This window comes from Vipera ursinii (assembly GCF_947247035.1).
Source record: "Vipera ursinii genome assembly, chromosome: 3".
Lineage (NCBI taxonomy): Eukaryota > Metazoa > Chordata > Lepidosauria > Squamata > Viperidae > Vipera > Vipera ursinii.
Genome location: NC_139516.1, coordinates 32,434,010 through 32,456,500, shown reverse-complemented (window position 1 = coordinate 32,456,500; position 22,491 = coordinate 32,434,010). Strand labels below are relative to the sequence as shown.

The 22,491-nt window shown below is 39.2% G+C and overlaps 1 protein-coding gene across 3 annotated transcripts in view; it reads left to right on the top strand.

Moving 5' to 3' along the window:
- Nucleotides 1–22,491, top strand: part of ACSS2 (acyl-CoA synthetase short chain family member 2) — a 66,232-nt gene that overhangs the window by 43,470 nt on the left and 271 nt on the right. The window contains exons 8-19 of one of the 3 annotated variants that reach the window (XR_014491924.1): nt 3,223–3,360; nt 4,782–4,952; nt 5,340–5,473; nt 6,647–6,779; nt 7,313–7,369; nt 8,784–8,864; nt 10,087–10,195; nt 11,108–11,176; nt 12,013–12,189; nt 16,348–16,422; nt 17,036–17,144; nt 19,081–19,145. Coding sequence is in view for 2 of the 3 variants with exons in the window: in XM_083357762.1 (XP_083213888.1) it covers nt 3,223–3,360; nt 4,782–4,952; nt 5,340–5,473; nt 6,647–6,779; nt 7,313–7,369; nt 8,784–8,864; nt 10,087–10,195; nt 11,108–11,176; nt 12,013–12,189; nt 16,348–16,422; nt 17,036–17,166 (1,275 nt within the window). In the remaining variant the exon portion in view is untranslated. Of the gene's footprint in view, nt 1–3,222; nt 3,361–4,781; nt 4,953–5,339; nt 5,474–6,646; nt 6,780–7,312; nt 7,370–8,783; nt 8,865–10,086; nt 10,196–11,107; nt 11,177–12,012; nt 12,190–16,347; nt 16,423–17,035; nt 19,045–19,080; nt 19,146–22,491 lie in introns of those variants that run through there. The other 2 variants (XM_083357762.1, XM_083357761.1) reach the window with 2 other exon arrangements.

Sequence of the window (22,491 nt, the reverse complement as noted above, 5' to 3'; positions counted from 1 at the left end):
ATGAAATAATCTTGTATAAGGATATTCAGTTTCTGGTAGTACAAATACTGTTGCTGCTTGTATAGGTCTTCCATGCCAGTCTTTTTGAATAGCCAAGCTTTGTATTTTTTTTTAGCAATCTGGATTGTAATGTTCAAAGACCATTTTTAAATTTTAGTTGGAATTGTATACATAGTCCTGCATTTGTTTCCTTTTGATAAGACTACAATTTACTTTAATATTTTAAACATGGCTGCCTTACATAAAACCCAGCTGGCTAAAATAAACCAAACAAATCAAGTTTGTGTTGATTTAAAAAAAATATTTAGAATTTACAATTAATTCAGAGGTAATTAGAATATCTTCAACTTAAATACATCCTCTTATATTCAGTTTGTTTGATTGGCTGTATTGGTTGCCTTATTATCCACTGGGGTAATATATACCGTATTTCCCCAAAAATAAGACTGGGTCTTATATTAATTTTTGCTCCAAAAGATGCATTAGGGCTTATTTTCTGGTTAGATCTTATTTTCGGGGAAATATGGTACTAAATGCGTCCATCTGGCTTATGATCTTAACTGAGTCTTATTTTTTTTTTGGGGGGGGCTTATAGCAATAGCACTTAGACTTATATACTGCTTCATAGTGCTTTATAGCCCTCTCTAAGACAGAGTCGGCATATTGCCCCCAATAATCTGGGTTACGAACATCCTTAAAAATCATGCTAGGGCTCATTTTCTAGTTAGGTCTTATTTTCAGCAATCTGTTATATAGTACAATTATTACAGTAAAGTAAGATGAGCCTATACATACTAAAAATTTGAATATCCAGTTGAATTTATTTAACTTGCTGTTCTGTCAGCTTCCACTACTGATGGTTGTTTCTGCTACTTTTTTTTGCAGGGGGTGGGGAATTGGATTATTCAGTGTTATCCAGTTTGAGCTGCATGTTGAATCTCTGCAGAGGTCATTGCCTAGAAATAACTCATTCTGGTGAAGGACAAAGCCATATCTGACAGCCATGCAAAAACAGAACAAATCTTTTGGAAGTTTTTTTTCTTTTTTACCTCCAAATTTACATTTTGAATCAATAGAAAGACAGTGCTTACATTTTTGATTTTTTTTGAATCCCTGTTCTCAGCTCTGGAAAAAATGGTTTGATGCTTGTGTCAAATTATAATGTATATGTCTCGATCATGACTCGTTGCCAAGCAGTGACAGTTTGCTTAGCTTTGTACTGTCTGTTGCCTGAGCGTCTCCATCCAAATCATTAGCTAATTGATACTATAATACTCAATGTAATGTTTAGGATCAAAAAAGCTAATGTTATTAAAAAACATTTTACAGATTTAAAAAAAATACACGAACTTCACACAGAATTATTTGGGCATTTCTTGTGTAATTAAGGATAGCATTTATTTCTTATTATATGTAAATTTAAAAAGCTAACAACATGGGGGAGTTTTGCTGATAAAATAAATGCTTCCTTCAAAAACATTATCTTTTGAGATGCTGCCAGCCATTGTCATAAGGGAGAATAGACCTATCAAAGTTAAATAATTTATATGACTATAGGGATTACTGTGGAAATGTACAGTAATAGAGAGATTTAATTTACATGTCTGAATTGCATAGAAAAAATCTGAAGCATTTGATTAGTGTAATTTGCTAGAATTACTAATAAACCTACTGCATGGATTGTCAATTTTTTGTGGGTCAACTTTTAATGGCTGTTCTTGGAATGACTGTAATTTGAATGTTGGACCAGGACCATGTTGCAAATCTGGAAGTTCCCTTGCCTGTTATTTTTTTCACAAATGTGGAAGGCATTATGAAAGTTGTACTTCAACACATCTGGAGAGAGCTGACTTCCAAAGGGTTGCCCATATCCGTGCAAAATGCTTTCTTTTAGATTTAGTATGTTCTCTCAGTAGAAAGATGGGACACTGCGACATGCTGCTTAGGTTGTTCTGTTTGTTTCAAATATTTACATCTTTTATGCCACAGCTGCCTCCTTGAAACAAAGTAAAATTAATAGACAATCTTTCATTATGTCTAAAACTGACAAAAGTATTCTGCATGCAAAGTCCTTTTGACTCTTTTTTAAATTGTGATGCCACCTGATACCTCCTGTGCTTCACAGGTAAAGATTTTTTCTGCCTAAAAGTGCACACTGCTTGAGAGAGGAGTTAAAATGCATGTTGTGTCAGATTTGCATGTCTTCAAAGCATTTTTAAAGGTTTTCTTGACTACCATAAGGGGAATGCACTATTGGGGGCTTATATGGATAAAGTAGAAGAAGAGTACTGAAGATGTACTGTAAAATGATATAAAGGTTTTGACTGGATAGAAGGGATTGATCAAGATCTGAGGGGTCATTCGTGAGACCAATATCAAGATTAAAATCTGCCCTTAAAAAAACCTAAAAACCGATTCTACATTTAATATAGAATTGGATACAAACTTAAACAAGATTCAAGTGGTCGAAAAGAAAAAACAAAGAATGAAGCTTGTTATAATGATTATGGTGAAACCATTTGTGAGTAGTATGCCTCAAAATGTTTGGATGCCCACAAGACAACAGGAAAGAGTATATATCTGATGCCCTCTAGTGGGTACCTGGTTTTTTGGTAGTAATCTCTGGATGTATGATTTTTCTAGTACATCTTAATTCTATTAAGTTCACTAAAGAAAAATGACATCCAATAAGGATTATCATTAATATAATCTTAACAAGTTTTCACTTCGATGCTGATTCTTTAAGCTTAAACAGATTTGTAAGTCAGTCCCATTCTACATGTATACACATTTTACAAATATTGGCTCACCTCACTGGATTAATGTGATGGGTACGGAGCTTGTTTTTAGACATAGTGACTACTAGAGTAGCATATGTCTTTTTCTTTTATCAATATCCTGTGTTCCGATTCCAGTGGTAGGTTAATATTAATAATAAAGCTTTATAAACAGTTACTTTCAAGAAAAACAAATGTACTATTAAAGGGAGTCTCTCAGTAGCTATAGCAAATATGTTGAATTCAAGTAGGAAATAAAATTGTCCACAGGTTTAAGCAAGTGTTATTGTGCTATAAAGCTTTGTAGCAAATAACAAGGGTTAGAAGTGATAAAACAGGACTTTTCAGCTACTATGGAATATTTTTTTTCTTCAGCTGCAAGAGTGCATTTGTTTTTTTCCTGATTAGACTGCATTTAAATATTATGGCATGTGGTTTCCTTCAGACTCCTTGGGATCCAGAAGTTGATCTTTGGTGGCATGACATCATGAAAAATGCTAGCAAGGACTGTGAGCCTGTCTGGTGTGATGCAGAAGATGAATTGTTTATTCTCTACACCAGTGGATCAACAGGGAAACCGAAGGTATGTTAACATTTTCCTGGACTGGTGTTTAGAGAGATACAGTACTGCTTTTGTCAAATCATACTCTTTTACTGCTCGGTGCCATGTCGACACTTTTTTAAACTTCATTTGTTTATAGTTCTAATTGAGATAGACGCAGTGGCTCAGTGGGTTAGGACGCTTAGCTTGTCAATCAGAAGGTTGGCAGTTTGGCAGGTCGAATCCCGAGTGCCGCGTAACAGAGTGAGTGCCTGTTACTCGTCCCAGCTTCTGCCAACCTAGCAGTTCGAAAGCACATAAAAATGCAAGTAGAAAAATAGGGACCACTACGGTGGGAAGGTAACAGCGTTCTGTGCACCTTTGGCGTCTCCATGCCGGCCACATGACCATGGAGATGTCCTTGGACAAGCGCTGGCTCTTCGGCTTTGAAACGGAAATGAGCACCAGCCCCTAGAGTCAGAAACGACTAGCACACATGTGCGGGGGAACCTTTACCTTTACCTTTACTTACTGAATCAATGATATTTATAATAATGTAATCAAAGAATGCCATGTTTTCTGCCCATTCTGTTCCATTAATTTGCAGAGCTCCAAAAACTGGAGCTGAAACCTTTGAACACAATAGAAGAGAATCTATCTCAAGGTTGAACTGTGGGATCTTTAGTGCTTAGTCCTTAAAAGGGAGTGGAGGTTTGCAAACTTCACTCTTTTGTAGATCTGATGATGTTACCTAGTTTGGTAATGAAATGTCTGCAAGAAAACAGCCAAGCTGAGAGAGCACCCCACCTTCAAGAATGGCATATTGAATGGCATACTGCTGGTTTTGTCTTGCTTTTTATTATAAAACCTCCAATTGTAAATGTACTGTATTGGGGAGGAAAATCAGCCTACTGTGGAATTCTATGGAAGGTGGCAGAGTACAAATAGAGGCCTGTGTGGGCAATAGGATATAGATACATGTGCTTTTTCAGCAAGAATTAATTGTGAAGTGATTGATAAAACTAAAGGGAACATTTCAGAAAATTTATTTATTTATTTGGAAATTTTATATAGTAACTTATAAGCAAATAACCCTGAGCAATAATAATACAAAACCAAAATAAAACACAAATATACAGTTAAAAATCAGTAAGCACAAAAGCCAAGGCGTCTAAGATAAAACTCAGTATTCCAAATGCACATATATAGGGTACTGCTAACAATCCAGCCCTAACATCTGAAAGAAAAACTAGGTTTTTATAGCTTCACTTCATATTTTCCTGAAAAATTTGATCATAACTTGCAGACATGCATTGGAATATGATAAATTCAACGTTAAAACTAATTTCCTGCTGGCTGTTATATCTTGATATACTTTTGCCAATGCTGCAATTTCTGGCCAATGAGAACTAATTTATGTTTAAATGTTCCTTTGCATGGATATTCTGTATTCTATATTTCAGGGTGTTGTACACACAATAGCTGGATATATGCTTTTCACGGCTGCTACTTTTAAATATGTGTTTGATCATCATCCTGAGGATATTTATTGGTGCACAGCTGATATTGGATGGATAACTGGCCATTCCTATCTCACATATGGACCCTTGGCAAATGGGGCAACCAGTGTCTTAGTAAGTTCTATGATAAAGTCTGACTATATGGAAACATCAAGTCTTATTTGTAGAGGGAATGGTATCAGTTTGTCTTACAGCTCTCTTAACAGAAATGCATGAGGACACAGTTAAGATAATTGAAAAAAATAGCTCCCTAAATCATATTTTGACCCGAGGTCTGATGCTGATTTTTTTTAAAAAAGAAGAGCTTTTCCTTGTTTTGACAGGCTTAAAAGAAAGTTTCATGGGGTTTCTTCTCCACTCTATGCTTTAGTGCTGTGGAGGTTTTCCTCTGCTAAGCAATATTTCCTGAAGCTTGGGAGCATAATTAGGCTGCAAAACGTAGATCCGTGTGCTGAAATTAGCAGTCAACATGGTACATTGTTAATTGCTATCTCTTTTCAGTTTGAAGGGCTTCCTATTTACCCAGATGTTAGCCGTATGTGGAACATCATAGACAAGTACAAGGTGACCAAGTTCTACACAGCACCCACTGCCATTCGCCTCCTCATGAAATATGGAGATGAACCTGTCAAGAAGTGAGCATGGCTTTAAGGAAAACAATAAGGCTGATTGCCTGTAATTTCCAGGAATGTCCTTTGGAAATACATATGTAGCCCTGGTTTAGAGCACTAGAGCAAAGTAGACTATTCCAGTCAAATCCCTAGGCATCTGTGTTTTGGCTACATGTTTATACTTAACTTTTGTCCTGAATGTCAAAGCCAGGGGAAAGGGGAATACATGTGGGTAGAATTGCATTTAGTTGGAGCTCTGGTGACTATTAGAGAATGCCTGTCTGAAACTCAAATTTTAAAAAAGGTAAACTGAAGTGTCATGTGAACATGGAAGAAAATGGGCATGGGGGACTGCAGGTTAGATCCCAGCCTCTCTGGAAATAGGACTGGAAACTATGCAGATTAGGGCCATATGATATTTTTCAGGCCAGTTGCGATGCCTGCATTCATATCAGGGCTGAACTCCAAGGGATTTTTCATGGCAGGACAAAGAATTATGTATGATTAAGAAAAAAGCTAAATTTAAATAATATATTTCACCTTTTGTTGCAATAAAAATTATGGTTCAGTTTTAGAGAATCTGGGGGCTGTTTGTAAGTCTGTGGGGGAAAAGTAACCTGAGACCTTATCTAGATCAGATTAAATGTTGTGCTAAACAACTTTATTTTTAATAAGATTTGTTGAATGTTGTGGTAGCTGCCTCATACATAAACTAATTCATGATTTACAAAACCAACACAGCTGTGTCCATATAACCAAACCTAAGCAGGCTCCATCATATATTAGCACAGTTTGTGAACTCTGTCTGTTTTTATTGTTCAATAATAATATTCAGGATAAATACTGATAATAGAGGGAATAATATTCAGGATAAATACTGATCAGATCAGATGAGATCACTGAAAGTGTCCAAATGTTTTGGATTTCAGTTTTTCTCAGCCTCAGGCAGCATGACATTAGCAAGCTATTATAGGAATTTACAAGACATTGAAATTAAATTGCCTTTGTGAAGGATAGTTAGTGGGTTTTTGCTTTACTTAAGTCCACTTTTGATCAGGCAAAGGCACTGTAGATTTCTGAAAATGTTCTTGTTTATTCAGTACTGGTAAATAAATGGTTAGTTTTGAAATAAAATTGTAAAACAAGTTTTCCTTCTTTAACAATTTTCTTTTTAAAATTCATACCCTATTTATTCAGATACAGCAGGAAATCCCTGAAAGTACTAGGAACAGTTGGAGAACCCATAAACCCAGAAGCTTGGTTGTGGTTTTATAGAGTAGTTGGTGAAGAACAATGCCCTATAGTGGATACCTTCTGGCAAACAGAAACTGTGAGTTCTTTATATTCAGCTTCCTTATTATCCTGTGAATTACTTGGTTATTTCTGTGATTCCTTGTTCTCCAAGGCCTGGATTTCAAACTTACCTGCCAACTCATTACAGCATGTCATAATTTAGGTGCTGTTCCTTTGCTGTATATTTGTACCATGTAGTCTCTTCCCAAAGCTATTACAGCTTCTCCTTACCATTAGGGTTTCCAAAATCCTATTAGAATCCCTCAGGATTCCAAATCCTATTAGAACCTGTTTTTTTCCTCTTTCCTTCATTACTCACGCTCTTCTTATGCTGTGCTAGGCAAGAACTATTCCTTGTAGAGCCTCCATGATGCTTTTTGTGCTTTCTTGGTTGAAATACAATAAAATAGACATGAATGTTTTAAAAATAAAAATTGAAACAATGATTATGATGGTAATGTCTGGAATAAATCTTTGTGTGTTCATTCAGTTCAGGCTCCGAAAATATCGTGTGAGGCATTTTTCACTGGTTTAACTTTTTCCGTTGGTGCTTGTGGTTTCTTCCCGCAGGGTGGTCACGTGTTGACTCCTCTCCCTTATGCCACACCAATGAAGCCAGGCTCAGCTGTAAGTATAACTCTGGCATGTTCTCTTTGTATATTCAGCAGAGTTATTGCACAGCTTAATGCTGTGTGCCAGTTATGCCCCTATCTGGACCAGGAGAAACTACACACAGTCATTCATATATGTAAATCAATGGGGTAGCTGGCAGGGAAAGTTGCAAGTTGCTGGAATAAGTCTTCCCCGCCTGTGGACCCTCTCCCAGCCCTTTTATGCTTGTATTACCCTAGCCACTCATACACCCCTGTGCACCCTCAAGTGTCACCGTTCTGCACCCTTATGTCCCCTATCTGAACCTCACTGTGTCTCCATTGCACCCTCACACAGCTCCATGCACCCTCACACACAGTTCCAAGCTTTACCGCACACTCCTGTGCCCCCATGTGCATTCTCTATGACCCTTACCTACTTCTTTTGCACCCTCCCTGACCTTTGCTAAATCTCATTCCCTGTACACTTTCCCTGAGCCTTCTTTTGTCTCCCTTGCACACCCTCTTGCGCTCTTTTCAACCTGACAGCAGCCACTTATCTACCTGCCAGCGAGCCACCAGGGACTTGCAATTTCCTGCTGGCTTCCCCATTGAGTTGGCAGTGGGAAGCTGGAAGAAAGCTGCCTCACAATGTGGGATTCAGTTAATCATGGCAACCAGTATGCAGGAATTGTCTTTGTGAGGCAATACAATTATGCTTTATGATCGCATTGCTTAGCATTGGAAATTCCGGGCCTAATTTTTATCATGAATACCTGTAAACTATTCCATGGGTTGTTTTAGGGGCCATCTTTCTTCAGTTCTCTTTACCCACGTGGTCAGTTAGCTGAGCACAAGTGGTGTGGTTGCTGTTTTTCTCACTTGCCGTAGCAAGCTTGTTTCATGTTTTGTTTGTTTTAAATTCTTTGGTTTTAAATTCACAGCCACATTTACAAAATGATTAGCCATATAAATCAGTTAAGTCAACGAGTAGTTTTTAAACAAAAAAGATTTAATTCTTGGAATCCAGCCTGAAATCCAACCAGAAATTTCAAACTTAAATGTTAAAGCTATGTAAGTTTTTTTAAAAATAAATCCTTGGAAATCTGTTTATATAATTGCATAGGTAGGCTGCAAGCCACCTATAGCTTTCTTGGTGTTTCCAGCTCTATTTTCTACGGCAAGCTTCTGCAAGGCTTATGTACCCAGTTTCTTCTTTAAACTCGTTTCAACCAGATAAAAAAAGACTGAATATCTTTAACTCACCTGTTTTAGCTATACATTCCAGCAGTCTTCTTTGAAGCCTCCAGACTGAACAAGATTGCCTTTCCTATTAGAGACGGGGATGTCTTCAGCTCTGGGTTGAAGTTTCTTTCTTTCAAGTCTAACTGCCATCTGTCCATATACTTAGATTTGATCTTTAAAATATTTCTAAAAATATTTCTTGACAGACTTTTCCTTTCTTTGGAGTGGTCCCTGCAGTGTTGGATGAATCAGGGGAAGAGTTAGAAGGAGAAGCTGAAGGTTATCTGGTAAGAGAACATTATGATGATTGATAGCATGGCTTAATCACTTTATGGACATGGCCCAAATTCCAAGTTAATAACAAGTTTTTCCGGGACTGTTTGTGCTTAACTCAGTTTCCTTACAGTATTTTGAGATCTCGGATGGATGCTGACAAAAGATCTCTGTGTTTGGTTCTGATTTTTTAAAATAAATGTTATAAGTAGTTGTGCAGTGAAGACCCTTTTGCTTCAAATTGTCTCTCATAAACCTCTGCATTTCCCATTTATCAGGATTAGTAACTGTTTAATTCTATATAAATTCTGGGAAAGGAAGATTTCAGTGAGGAAATAAATACAGAAGATATCACCTCTTTCTCTTTTAGTACTTGAGCATAGCATTTATTTAAACATACCAATCAGTAATAATCCATTCAGCTGGGCCTTCTGTACCACAGATATTTTGACTCTGTTCAGTACTTTATGTAGTTTTCAGAGAGGTTTTGAGCAGTTCAGATTGATTTCTAGAAGTGAATACACTTTGGCTACTTAGTTTGGGTTAATTTGCATGGCTTTTTACCAGTATTTTTTATCAGGAATTGGAGATCATGGATATGCCTGCAGAATAGACTGGTGCCCACTAGCTGAAAAATAACAGGGTGAGGTTGGAGGACAAAGTTGCTTGGGAGCTATCCAGCCTCTGGGTCTGATTACTACATTTCTGTTTATCTGATATGATATTCTATTTCTGAAGTTAGTTACTAGTTTGATTTTAGAGCAGACTGGTCCTTATTGTTTGTGCTAATGTTTATTCATTATGCTATGACCTAAAGTTATAAAGTAATACATTTCTAAAAATCAGGTGGGGACAATATGAAATTTTCCAAATCCTATCACTGCTGCATTCCTGAACACTAAAATATTTGTCAGTATATTGTCTTTTTTGTTTTAATTCTGTGCTTTGACATCAAGCAGACCTCTGTCCAAGTCCTTTCTTAATATGATGACATGTAGTTGGGAATTTGGGCTCCTCCTTTTATCATACCAAAAAAATGGTATGTTGAACAAACTACAGATGTGTGGATCATGGACAGTGCTAAAACATTAACCATGATTTACAAGCCCCACTGTTTGGGTTCATACACAGTACTAAATATGAATCATACAAACCACATTAAACTTGTATTTTGCTTGAACTCAGCCAGTGAAGTTTTCTACTTCCCTCACATTTCTCACCTATAATCATCTTTAGGTTTTTAAGCAACCTTGGCCTGGAATAATGCGCACAGTGTACAAAAACCAGCAGCGGTTTGAGGCAACCTACTTCCAAAAGTTTCCTGGTTATTATGTGACTGGAGATGGTAAGTTTTCACAAAGGAAATATTATCTTAATTTGGAAATATTTAAGTGTATTAGAAGTCCTCATACTTTTCTACTATGACATCAGTTTCCAGCAGTTACATCTGAATTCTTCTAAAGTAGAACTCTTTTATAGATCTTAGCTTTTTGAAGATACTATTCACAGCCCTGGAATGAAGCACACTTTCTCATGCATGCAATGACTTGACTGGTCAGCTTTTCAGGTTTCTTCAAGCAGAGTTCCCAGCCTTTCCCCTCATAATCCTTACTGTTTCACATCTCATACTCCTGGTGAGATCTTCTTGGGTAGGCTTCCATAATCCACTCCTTGATAAAGTCAATTCTTTGTCCATTTACTCTCAGGAGGAAGTGTGGAAATCTCTGCTTTCAGCTTCCTTACCCTTTCCCAAGCTTATTAGAGCAGCCAAAAAATACTGAATGTGAATGTTAATTCCAGAAGATAATACATGGTATACATTAAAGTTAATAAATTAATTGAACAGTGAATGAGGGAAAGGAAAAAGAAAAATATCATGAATCATGCAGATTTTACTTAGTGCCTATTATTTTGGGTAGCAGTACATCTACAATCAATATTACACACATGATGCACACACAAATGCACACTCTATAACTAGTGCCAATTAGAACTTAGGATTCAAAGGTACAATTTAGCTTAACTCATGAAATAACCAAAGGAGTTTAAATCTCAGATTTTTTTTTTAGAATTCTAAAAGCTCTGGCGGATTAACTAGTATGAATGATTTAGGTTTGATTATAAACTCTTCTGGGTTTGAACCTCTTGGGCTGAGATTTGTTTACATTACAGACCCAGGTATAAAGGCAGAAAAATTGAGGGGCAAGGATTAAGAGGAAGTTAAAGTCTAAAAGCCTTAATTTTGTCTCTCTTCCAGGCTGCAAGAGAGATAAAGATGGTTACTATTGGATCACAGGTCGAATTGATGACATGTTGAATGTTTCTGGTAAGAGCCAAATTCTTGTAGAAGGATAAAAGTTGCTTGTACAATTCTCTTATTGACATAATAAGATTTTTAACATCTTTAGACCTTGGTCTTTGGGGGTAATGTGTTTTTTTCTTCAAATAAGAATGTGCTTGGTCATTGCTGGAGAATACAAACAATGATAAACGAGCAAAATATCCAGTAATCACCCTTTGTCCTACCAGAAAAATCAGATCAGGACATGAACAAATTTAAGTAATTTCATGTTGCTAGTTTTAATGGGACATTTAGAAAATTAAAATGGCAAGAAATAATTTATTTTTTATATTTATATCCTATTATTATTTGAGATTTTTTATTTCCTGTAAGAAGCTTAAAGGTTATCTTTTATTTGTACCTCACAAATACAAATACAAAGAAAGCTGACCTATAATTTATTAAAATTATAATTATACAATTCATATTATATATTTAAAAATAAAATATGCCTTGCATCAAGAAGCTATGGATTCTCTTATGGCAGACTATTAAATACTGTTGGGAGAAATGGAAGCTGTAAGTACCTACTAAAATTGCTAACTTTTATTGGGTACAACTATAAATTCTCATTCTTTATAAAATTGGCTTTTCTAAACTCTTGTGCCAAAATTTTGTGATCTTAAATTTTATTTTTCAACTTTTACAGTATGATTATTTCCTAAGAATAAAGAAATAAAAGCAAAGGAATTAATAAAAAATGTGACCAGCTTTATGCTTTATATTCTGATTTATAGCTTGATTCAGTAATACACTGCTTTTATATGAAAAGAAAAGAATGGTGGGACAAGGCCAATTTAAAAAAAATTCTTTTTTTGCAGGGCATTTATTGAGCACAGCGGAGGTTGAATCAGCACTTGTAGAACATGCTTCTATCTCGGAGGCAGCCGTAGTAAGCCACCCACACCCTGTAAAGGGAGAATGCCTCTACTGTTTTGTCACTCTGAAGGATGGACATGATTTCACAAACAAACTGATTGATGAATTGAAGAAGCAAGGTAATTGTGTTGGCTGAAATCAGAGAAGCATGTTGAAAATTGTACATCAAGCCACATAGACTTATAAAAAACTATTAAGATTGAGGGAAATAGGATACAAGGATCCTGAATGTAGAAAGCAAGAATGAGCAGTTTGTGGTCCTCCAGATCTTGCAGAAATTAATTTGCAGCAGTCCCAATAAGAATGGGGTCAGTAATGGGGAAGGTTGGAATTTATGTTCTATGAGAAGGCTATGGTATGCCCATCTCTGTATTCAGGGCTTTTTTTCTCATAGAACGCTCAGAATGGAGTTCCGGCACCTTTTTTGGATGGAACCTTGTAGGGTAGGCAAGGCGGGTTGTATAACATATTTGAGTTCCGGCACCTTTTTCTTTTACAAAAAAAGCACTGTCTGTATTCAAGTCTGAGTGTAATCTCATTAGATTACTAGTGTTTCTCCTGGTTAAATATAATTGCCCCAAATTTAGCACTTCCAGTTTTTTCAGAGTTGCAGCTTCCTCGCCAACATGGCCAAATTTGGGGTTTTGCCAGAATTCTGGATGCCAGACTTGGAAAAAGCTGTATTACATTATTAAAAGGAGATGGCAAGAATACTACATGGGACCCTTGATATGTACATTATGCAGTCTGATAGTTTGTGGAATCAAATGTCTTTCCCATTAGTGGAACCGATATATTATCAACATGTACAGCAAAAGGGAAGTCCTGTAATGGATGCAATGGTCTCTATTCCATGATTACCCATGAGCTTTGTTGTGGCTTTTCTGGGATAAATCCATATCTAACCGAATGCCTTGTTCCTTAGACTGGCTGAACGAGGGCTTTTCAAATCAAAGGGACACCTTTTGGTTCTGCCAAAACTAAATTTAGTCCTTGCCTTTCATATGCCCTTGCTGCCAGCTGGCATCCACTTTCAATACTTAACAGCACACTGTATACCCCTGAACACAGTGGGAATTCTGCAAAAATGTGTACATAGTGACTCTCCAACTGTGAGCAAGTAAAGAATGCATTGGCATACTTTGTGTTTATCTGGCCCAGGCCTTTTACATAATTCTGTTATTTCTTAATATGCAGAGAGAAAGAATTGCTTGCATTTCTTTTTCCTACAATAGTCTTTTGGGGATAAGTAATTACTGAGTAGTCCCTTTACAGTTAAACATAAATTCTGAAAAATCCTTGTGCCTTTCAAAAGCATTTTAATGGAGAAGATTTTCCTAGGAAATACATCTTGTATTTAATATGACTTCTAAGATTTTTAATCTTGTGTTTGTAACTGCAAGAGCTTTTGAGAGTGGGGAGTATCCAAGGTCATTCTGATAGTTCCAATAGGAAGAGGCATGGCCGGGGCTCCAGGGGAACTGTAACCAGATGTAAAAATCCCCACCTCCCAATTTCTATATAACACGTCGGGATTCCATAACCTACGTTATTATAGTTGTAATGGAAGCAAATATTTGTAGCTCAGAGGTGGCACGTTCCCTTGCCTGAGTTTTTTGAAGTTGGTTTTTCGGTTATAAACATGTACCCGTATATACTTGAGTATAAGCCGACTCGAGTATAAGCCGAGACTCCCAATTTCACCCCCCAAAACTGGAAAAAGTTATTGACTCGAGTATAAGCCGATCCGCCGTTCTGCAAGCCTCCGCCACCGGCGGAGGCTGGATCCGCGCTCTGCAAGCCTCTGCCGCCAGCAGAGGCTCGATCCGCCATTTTGCAAGCCTGAATACACAGGAATACCCTGTGTGGCCGCGGCTCTCGGGGAAGCCCTGGCTGTCCGCTTCCTCGCTCCACGCTGCCATTCGGGGCCCGCGCGTTCCCCGGGCAAATCGCGGCGCCCAGCAGGCGAGGAAACACGCCCGCTCCAGTCGCCCCCCCTTCCCTCAGGAGACGCGAAGCAAGTGACCGCCCGGAGCTTACCGAGGACTTGCGCGTGGCCGAGGCTTCGGTGCTTCCAGGATCGTGCGCACCTCTCCCAAGCCGCCGCCGTCCGGAGACCTGCCGAAGTTTGGGGAGGTTTGGGGAGGTGCCCAAACCTCCCCAAACTTCGGCAGGTCTCCGGACGGCGGCGGCTTGGGAGAGGTGCGCGCGATCCCGAAAGCACCAAAGCCTCGGCCGCGCACAAGTCCTCGGTAAGTTTTTTTTGTTGACTGGAGTATAAGCCGAAGTGGAATTTTTCAGCCCAAAAAGTGGGCTGAAAAATTCGGCTTATACTCAAGTATATACGGTAATTATAATATCTAAGGGACTGCCACAAAGAAGAAGCAGTGCTTTTCAACCTTTTCACAGATTGTACCACTTTTAGGATATGACAATATTTGAATACCACCAGTGCTTAGCAAGATGTCGAAAACTTGATGACCAAAAAAAGGAAAAAAGTCCCGGTTTTAATTTCTTCAATGGCGTTTCCTTTGCTGAATCACTTTCCCTTTGTACTGACGAACATGACAAATTTATCCATATTTCTTCATATGTACCACTACCTTCATGGTCAGGTGGCTGGTCAGCCCTTCTTCTTCTGTCCCTCTCTCTTTTACAGCCTCTACTCCTTCACTGAGCCCTCTGCTTGTCTCACAGAATTCTCCTCACCTCCCTCCCTCCCTCTCCTCACTGCGTCTCACAGAAGCCTCATCTCTTGCCCCTCTCTCTTTCTCAGTCCCCTTCTCTTTCTCTGACTTTTTCTTCTTTTTTCCTCTCCCTCTCCCTCCTCCTTTTATATCCCCTCCTCTCCCCCCTCCTCCTCCTTTTCTCTTCTGGGTGCGCTATCTCTGGGACTCAGGGAGAGCTCCAGCATCAGTTGCTACCCTAGTCTCATTCCTCCACACAGTCGTCCAATCCCTGGCTGGCCATTGCACATAGTGCTGATCAGCTGGAGCTGCCCGTGATGATCCTGGGGCCTCTGCCGAGTCCTGGCAGCCCTGCAGTTCCAGCTGACTCTCTCACCCCGTCTGCTATTCCCGGTGATAGCAGAGGCTGTCAGAAGCGCCAATCAGCTAGAGCTGCACGTGCTGATCTTGGGCCCTCAGCAGAGCCCCAGCAACACCGCAGCTCCAGCTGACTCTCCCCCAGGCCTGTGCTGTGCTGCCACCACTTCAGCTCATCCCCTCCACCTGCCAGGTGCTGAAGTACCACCAGTGGTACATTTACCACCGGTTGAATGGATGGAAACTAATCAAGGAGAGGACCACCCTAGAAATAAAGAGAAATTTCCTGACAGAACAATTAATCAGGGAATGGCTTGCCTTCAATAGTTGTGTATGCGGTAATCACTGAAGACTTTTAAGAAGAGATCAGCCAACCACTTGTCTGAAATGCTATAGGCTCTCCTGATTGAGCAGGGGTTGGACTAGAAAATCTCCAAGGTGCCTCCCAACTCTGCTATTCTGTTACAATGACACTACTAGACAATTTCATTGTAAAATTCGGGAAAAGTGAGGTTGTGATTGGCATTTGTTGAATATCCTTCAGTTTTACTTACTTTCTGAATGCTTGCATGGGATGATCCTCTAGACAGATGTTGTTTTGCAGATGATTGATAGCTCCATGCTGATGATTTACTTGAATGATAAGATCATGGCTCATTGAGTTGGTGGCTTCTGTAAGGTTGATGGTGTTGGTAGTTGTGTAATGGGACTGCTAGTTGGGGTGTGTGCTAGAATCAAATTCATCGAAGAAGGAAACAAACTACTCTTTTACCAGATCCTTACCAGCAGAAAAAACAACAACAAACCACAAAACCAAGTCCACTGAAAAGCAACCTATACAATCCAAATATTACTGATATACATTATGTACACTGTAAGGAGTTTTCTGAAAATAGACATCAAGAAATGCTGGGCAGAAAGAGCAACTTATTTAGATGAAATAAAACAGTAGTGTGTAAATGGGATGGTTCTGCCTGCTTAAGAATTATCATTCAGATAGCATATGGTAAGTTCATATGTTATAATTTCATATTTCATATTTAAAAAGTACTCATATGTATCATCCTCTAGTGGCAGACTGCAGTTCAGAAACTGAACATAACTAAATAGACCCCAATTATCAGCTATCTTTTGGAAGAGATCAAATAACTTTTCTGAACATGATTTTTTTTAAAAAAAATTTTTAGTTTTTTTTGTTCATAGGGATTAAAACGGTCATTTTCTTATTTGCAGTCAGAGAAAAGATTGGTCCTATTGCAACTCCAGATTATATCCAGAATGCTCCTGGCCTGCCCAAAACCCGCTCAGGTATGTTTTGATTTTGATACCTGTTACGTTGCAGTTTCTTGCTAGCTACTAAATGTTAAATTTGTTGTGTTTTAAGAATCAGTGTGAGACTTTAAGTCTTTAGGAATGAATGGGTAATTAATCTGTAAGTATTGTAAGTTACACAGTCATTTATTTGCACACACACACTCTTACTGAACTAAGGGCACATATATTATTATTACAAGCTATGTGTAGGTGTGTATATCTATTACAGGATAAGGCTGAACTTGCTTTGGCCAGAGCATATCCTTTTAGAACAGTGATTATTCTTTTGGCAAAACATATTTGTAGAACAAGAAGGCAATTTTTTTTTTTAAAAAATTGATATCTCAGGTTAGAATCTCATTATTTTAGGATCCTGGGTGTATTCATTATGTGTCAGATTTGTGAATGGATTTTAATTGTCTAGAATCCTATATTTTGTATAGCTGCATAAATCTTACTGTTTTTCAAATCATTTTACTTCAGCTTCTTTGCATGACAGATTCAGAGGGCCACATAAATTATTATCTGTACAGGATTAATAATTAACCAATTCCCCAATTTCTTTATCATAATCAAAGTCAACTTAAATACTGTACTTTCTTTGTAGGTAAAATTATGCGGCGGGTATTAAGGAAGATTGCAAAAAATGACCGGGAACTGGGCGATACCTCAACAGTGGCAGATCCAGCAGTTATAAACCATCTTTTCAGTAACAGGTGTGAGACAATAATAATGTAGTATGGCTATCGTACAAAAACAGCAGAAATGCAAGAATTTGATGAAAATATGGCCCCTGAGAGACAATGACCTGAGATGGGAAATTGCTGTGTGCTGATCGGAATATAAGATCCTGAAGAGAAGACAAACTGGTGCTCCAACTTCCAGTCCTTTTGTGTTGTAAATCTAGCTTTGTGCCTCTAGCATTATGTGTGTTATTTTATAGTCCAATACACATATGAAATTTCAGCCTCATTCATACAATATTTCAATTATTTTTATTTTTACATTTAACGTGCTATAATTGGTGGAGCTTAGAATATGCAGAGTCTGGTATGAAGAGGCTTTCTTCCTGAGTTGTAGTTATGAGCCTTCAAAAGGCTTGAGGACTAATAAATTAAGCAGTAATCCTCATGTTGAGGCAGAATTATTGAAATGCATATTTTAAGAATTAAGCATTTGTTTTAACAAAAATTATCCTGACCCAGCTGCATAGCATAGAAAATGAGACATTTTAAAGAAAACTGCAAATATGAAGCTGTGTAAAATTATTTTTCCAGTGTTATCTCTGTTGAAATATAGGCTGGAAAGGATTATTATAGTTTTTTGTCCCCCAAAGGAATAACACTATTTACAGATTCTAATTTTCAATAATGCTTATGTGCTTGAATGCACACATTTGAATGTTTGCAGTATATTATTCCATGATGGATGCAACTTCAGTTGTTCTAGTCATTAAAGCTGTGCTGTATGCCTAGATATTCTATAGAGGGAGGCACTTTTTTTGCTAGAAATATTTGGTGCAATGTCAACACCAGTTGAATCTGGGTAGGGAGATATATCTATTATTTTCATTAATGGATGAGAAGCAGATGCTATAAATATTAAAGGAAGTCATTGTGTGATCAGCTTGTGTTCCACAGTCAAGTAAAGGAAATGAATAAATATATTCAGAGATTCTGGACTGTTGGAATGCATCTGGTTACACTGAGGAGGTGTCTTCCAGATATACCTAAATTTAGTCAAATTGATCCTGCTTTCTCCATGTAATCATTGTGTAGATCATGTGTATGACCAAAGTCAAGCTGTTTCTCTTATGAAAGAAAAAAAATGGCCACCCACCAGCAGACACATTTTCTTCAGTCATATGACTACTCATAGTTCATTAATCTTGTTTCTTCTTGAAATTAGGGTGGTTCCCATTAAAGAGCAAAGGCAAAATCAAATTTAGTTTTAGGTCTGATATGGATACAGATATGGATGAAAACACAAAGCCTTTAATCCTTGCAGATTAATAAATGCATATGATGGGAAAGGCTTGTTTCAAATTTGCCAAGGTATTATAGCACTTACTGTTATTCACCTTGGAATGTCTTTGTATTAGAAATTGCCATTTACTATCTGAAACATTTTTTTTGCCTGTGATAACTATGTTGTTGCATCCCTGAAGTTATCTGCATTATCCACAGAGCAGCTTACAACTGTATGCCCCTCACATTGTGTATTTCATTACTATGGCCATTGCTTTATCTTTGCTCATGGGTATATTTCTCATTTTTTAATCTGCTGGTGGTAGTCTAAATGTACTTGTGTGTGATCTGCAACATTGATATGCATATAACTATGTTCTACAGCACTGATAATAGGCCAGTGGCTTACTCAAATGCTGTTAATACAAATTCCTCTTATTTTTGAACACAGAATGATATAAATATGGCTGGGAAATGGGGAAAATGTTTTAATTGGAATAAATTAAGAAGATAATACCTATAACACAATAATAGTGTTATTTTATGTTTCTTGTTTTGAATGATAAACCAGGACTCTAGTGTGTTTTGCTTAACTGTTCTGGCAGTTTCTTCTTTCTACATTTATTTATAAATTAGTAAACCTAACAGTTAAAGCGTCTACTAAATTGTATTAAACTCTTTACAGGTAGTCCTCAGTGTACGACCACAACTGAGCCAATAATTTTTGTTGCTAAGCAAGACAGTTGTTAAGTGAGTTTTGTTCCTTTTCATGACCTTTCTTGCCAGTTAAATGAATCACTGCAGTTGTTTAGTAATATGGTTACTAAATGGGGTTCCTTTTTCCCCCAAGATGGCAGCGCGTTCATACGCAGCGGCCCTGAGCTCCCGGTACCGGTGTGTGGTGATTGGAATAATGTGTGTATGGATGAGTGTGCAGTGTAGTACAAGGGGCTAAATTAGCCTACACACACATAGAGCTGCTAAACATCGGGCTTGCAAGGCAATCCGGAATTACCAATGATTTTCAGCAGTCCCATAACATACTAAGGCCTCCAGGACCTCTGTGGATTGTCATCAGGCTGGGGAGGAGCCGACATAAGCGAAAGAGAAAGGAGCAAAAACAAAAACGTGGCTGCAGAGACGGGATGCTGGCTCAGCTCAGGAAGCAGCCTCATAGACCAGCACTGCCAAGTGTTGTCTTGAGTAATGCCAGATCCCTCGTCCATAAAATTGACGAATTACAGCTGCAGATGGCAGCAAGGAAGCTTCTCCATGAATGTCGTGTGATGGTTGTCACGGAGACCTGGCTACATTCAGATGTATCAAATGCAGCAGTGGAGCTGACAAGCCGAGTCATTCACCACTCTGACAGAAATGGAGGCTCCGGTAAGAGCAAAGGAGGACGACTCTGTGTATATACATTGTGACTGGTGTGCCAACAGCAGATTAGTTTACACGTATTGCTCCCCAGATGTGGAACTGATGACTGTCATATGTAGGCCATTATATCTGCCTAGAGAAATTACTGTGGTAATTATTATAGCTGTTTACATTCCACCTGATGCCAAGGTCAGCACAGCACTTTCCAAGCTGTATGACGTCATCTCCAGGCAGCAGTAAACTCACCCAGAGGGCACTCTTGTAGTGGCTGGGGACTTCAATCAAGCTTGTCTAAAGTCAGTTCTCCCCAAGTTTGTACAGTATGTGCAATTTTTCCACTTACAAATTGCTGTAAGTTGAGGACTACCTGTTTTCAAATTGGGACTCGTTATTAGGGCTGTGCATTGCTTTGGATTCAAAGGCAGAGGGCTGATTTGGAGCATGTACCAGCACTTGGCTGCATCTTCCTAAACCAGGGGTCGGCAACGTAAAAAAGCAAAAGAGCCACTGGGAACCGGTTCCATCATACACACAAAAAAGTGGGAGACACGCGTGTGCGTCCATGCACGCACAAAAAACACAAAACGTTTTGCGCACGCGCAAAATGGAAGGCACCTGCACGGTGGCGGCGACGGCTCTCCCTGGTGACGGGCGCTGGGTTGCGGCGCCACCTTCAGCCCAGGCGCCGCCGGAGCCACCCCCAGGACCTCTAAATTGCCGCCTGTTTGGAGAGGTGCGTGCGCAGCTCTCCAAACCTTCCCACTCTCCGAATGGGCGGCGGCACCACCCGAAGGGGGCAGGTCTGTAAACTGGCCATGGCAGCTTTCCGAATGGGCGGCAGCGCCTCTCCTTTGTAAACCTGCCGCCGCCAGTTTGGAAAGCTGCTGCGGCCAGTTTGCAGACCTGCCGCCTTCGGAGGAAGGCGGTAGCTTTGCCAATGGGCTGCAGCAGATTTCCAAATGGGTGTCACCACCGCCCGTTCCGAGAGGTGCGTGTGCAGCTCTCCAAACATTTGGAGAGGTGCGTGTGCACCTCCGCCCTACTGGGCGGCGGCGCCTCCCGTTTGTAAACCTGCCACCGGCAGTTTGGAAAGCTGGAGGAAGGCGGCAGCTCTGCAAATGGGCCACAGCAGCTTTCCAAGCGGGCGGCACCACCGCCCGTTCCGAGAGGTGCATGCGCACCTCCACCCGAATGGGAGGCGGGGCCGCCCGTTTGTAAACTTGCCGCCGCTGTTTTGGAAAGCTGCCGCGGCCAGTTTTCAAACCTGCTGCCTTCAGAGGAAAGCAGCAGCTCTGCAAACGGTCCGCAGCAGCTTTGCAAATGGGTGGTGCCACCACCCGTTCTGAGAGGTGCGCGCGCAGCTCTCCAAACCTTTGGAGAGGTGCGCGTGCACCTCCGTCTGAACGGGCAGCGGCGCCACCCGTTTGCAGACCGGCTGCCGCCACTGCCCATTCCGAGAGGTGCGCGCGTACCTCCGCCCGTTTGGAGAGGTGCACGCGCACCTTTGCCCGTTCAGAGAGGTGCGCGCGCACCTTCATTCGGAGAGGTGTGTGCGCACCGGGCGACTGGGAGCTGCACGAGTCGGCTTAAAGAGCCGCATGCGGCTCCGGAGCCGCGGATTGCTGACCCGTGTCCTAAACCAAATACATCTTTTTCTAGGAGTGCGTTGCAGTTGCAGATATAAACCATGCAATCTCAAGAGGTGCCTGCTTTAAAGAATTGCAAAGCTGTGTTGTGTAAATGTCCCTGTGCACCAGAGCATATTTTTTCTTTTGAATCCAAAGCAATGCATATTCTTGTTGTGATATCGATTATTAATTGGCTGCAGTAAATTTTTATCAATAAAGGTAGATAAAAGTACATAATAAAATGTGATCCATTGATTTCAATTGCTTCAAGTCTAGTGAAAATGGTCTACTAGCTTGCAGTAGAATTTAAACTACGTAATAAAGCTAAAGGAAAATGCAAAAGAAAAATCAGTAACATTTCTTCTGTATTATGGAAGAGTTCTCCTGCTGGATTATGAATTTGTCTACTCAATGCTTCAGATTTATCCTTTTTCAAATTGTGGCTACATAAATCGACAGTTTATACCTAGTAAGGCCATACATGACTATATATTCATACCAAATTGCTGTCTCCGAAATATGCTGACCACATTAATTGGATTCTGCTGGTTTGTTAAAATGTAGGATTTAACATCATAGCATATAAAATATCATAGCATAAAATATTTCTAACTCTAGAAATATAATACTTTGCAATTGATAAAAATGTCAGAATGTAATGACCCCCCCAAAAAACCCCTCACTGGTTCTATGCTAGAATCTTAGGAGGGGGGAGACATAATTGTCACCAATAATTTTTTAGAATATTTTCTAATCTATGAAATTACTCTACTGATTCTTAATACTGTGTTCTCATATAGCTCCATTAATTCTCTAAGCCTGTCCTCTAAATTTAAGTCAAGATATCCATATGTAAAGTGAGGTAATGCTGTTGAACGAAAGAAACATATATAGAGAAGATATCTTTTTAAAGTGAAGTGCTAAGGTGTGAAAGACTGAAAAGATAGTATACTGTCAATAATATTACAAGAAGGATATTCTGTTTTCTGCAACAAGACAAAATCCATTGTTTCATTCGGAGATTTAAAAAATAACCATATTAACACAGATTCTTCACATCAGTAGATCTGATATTTAAACTTACATAT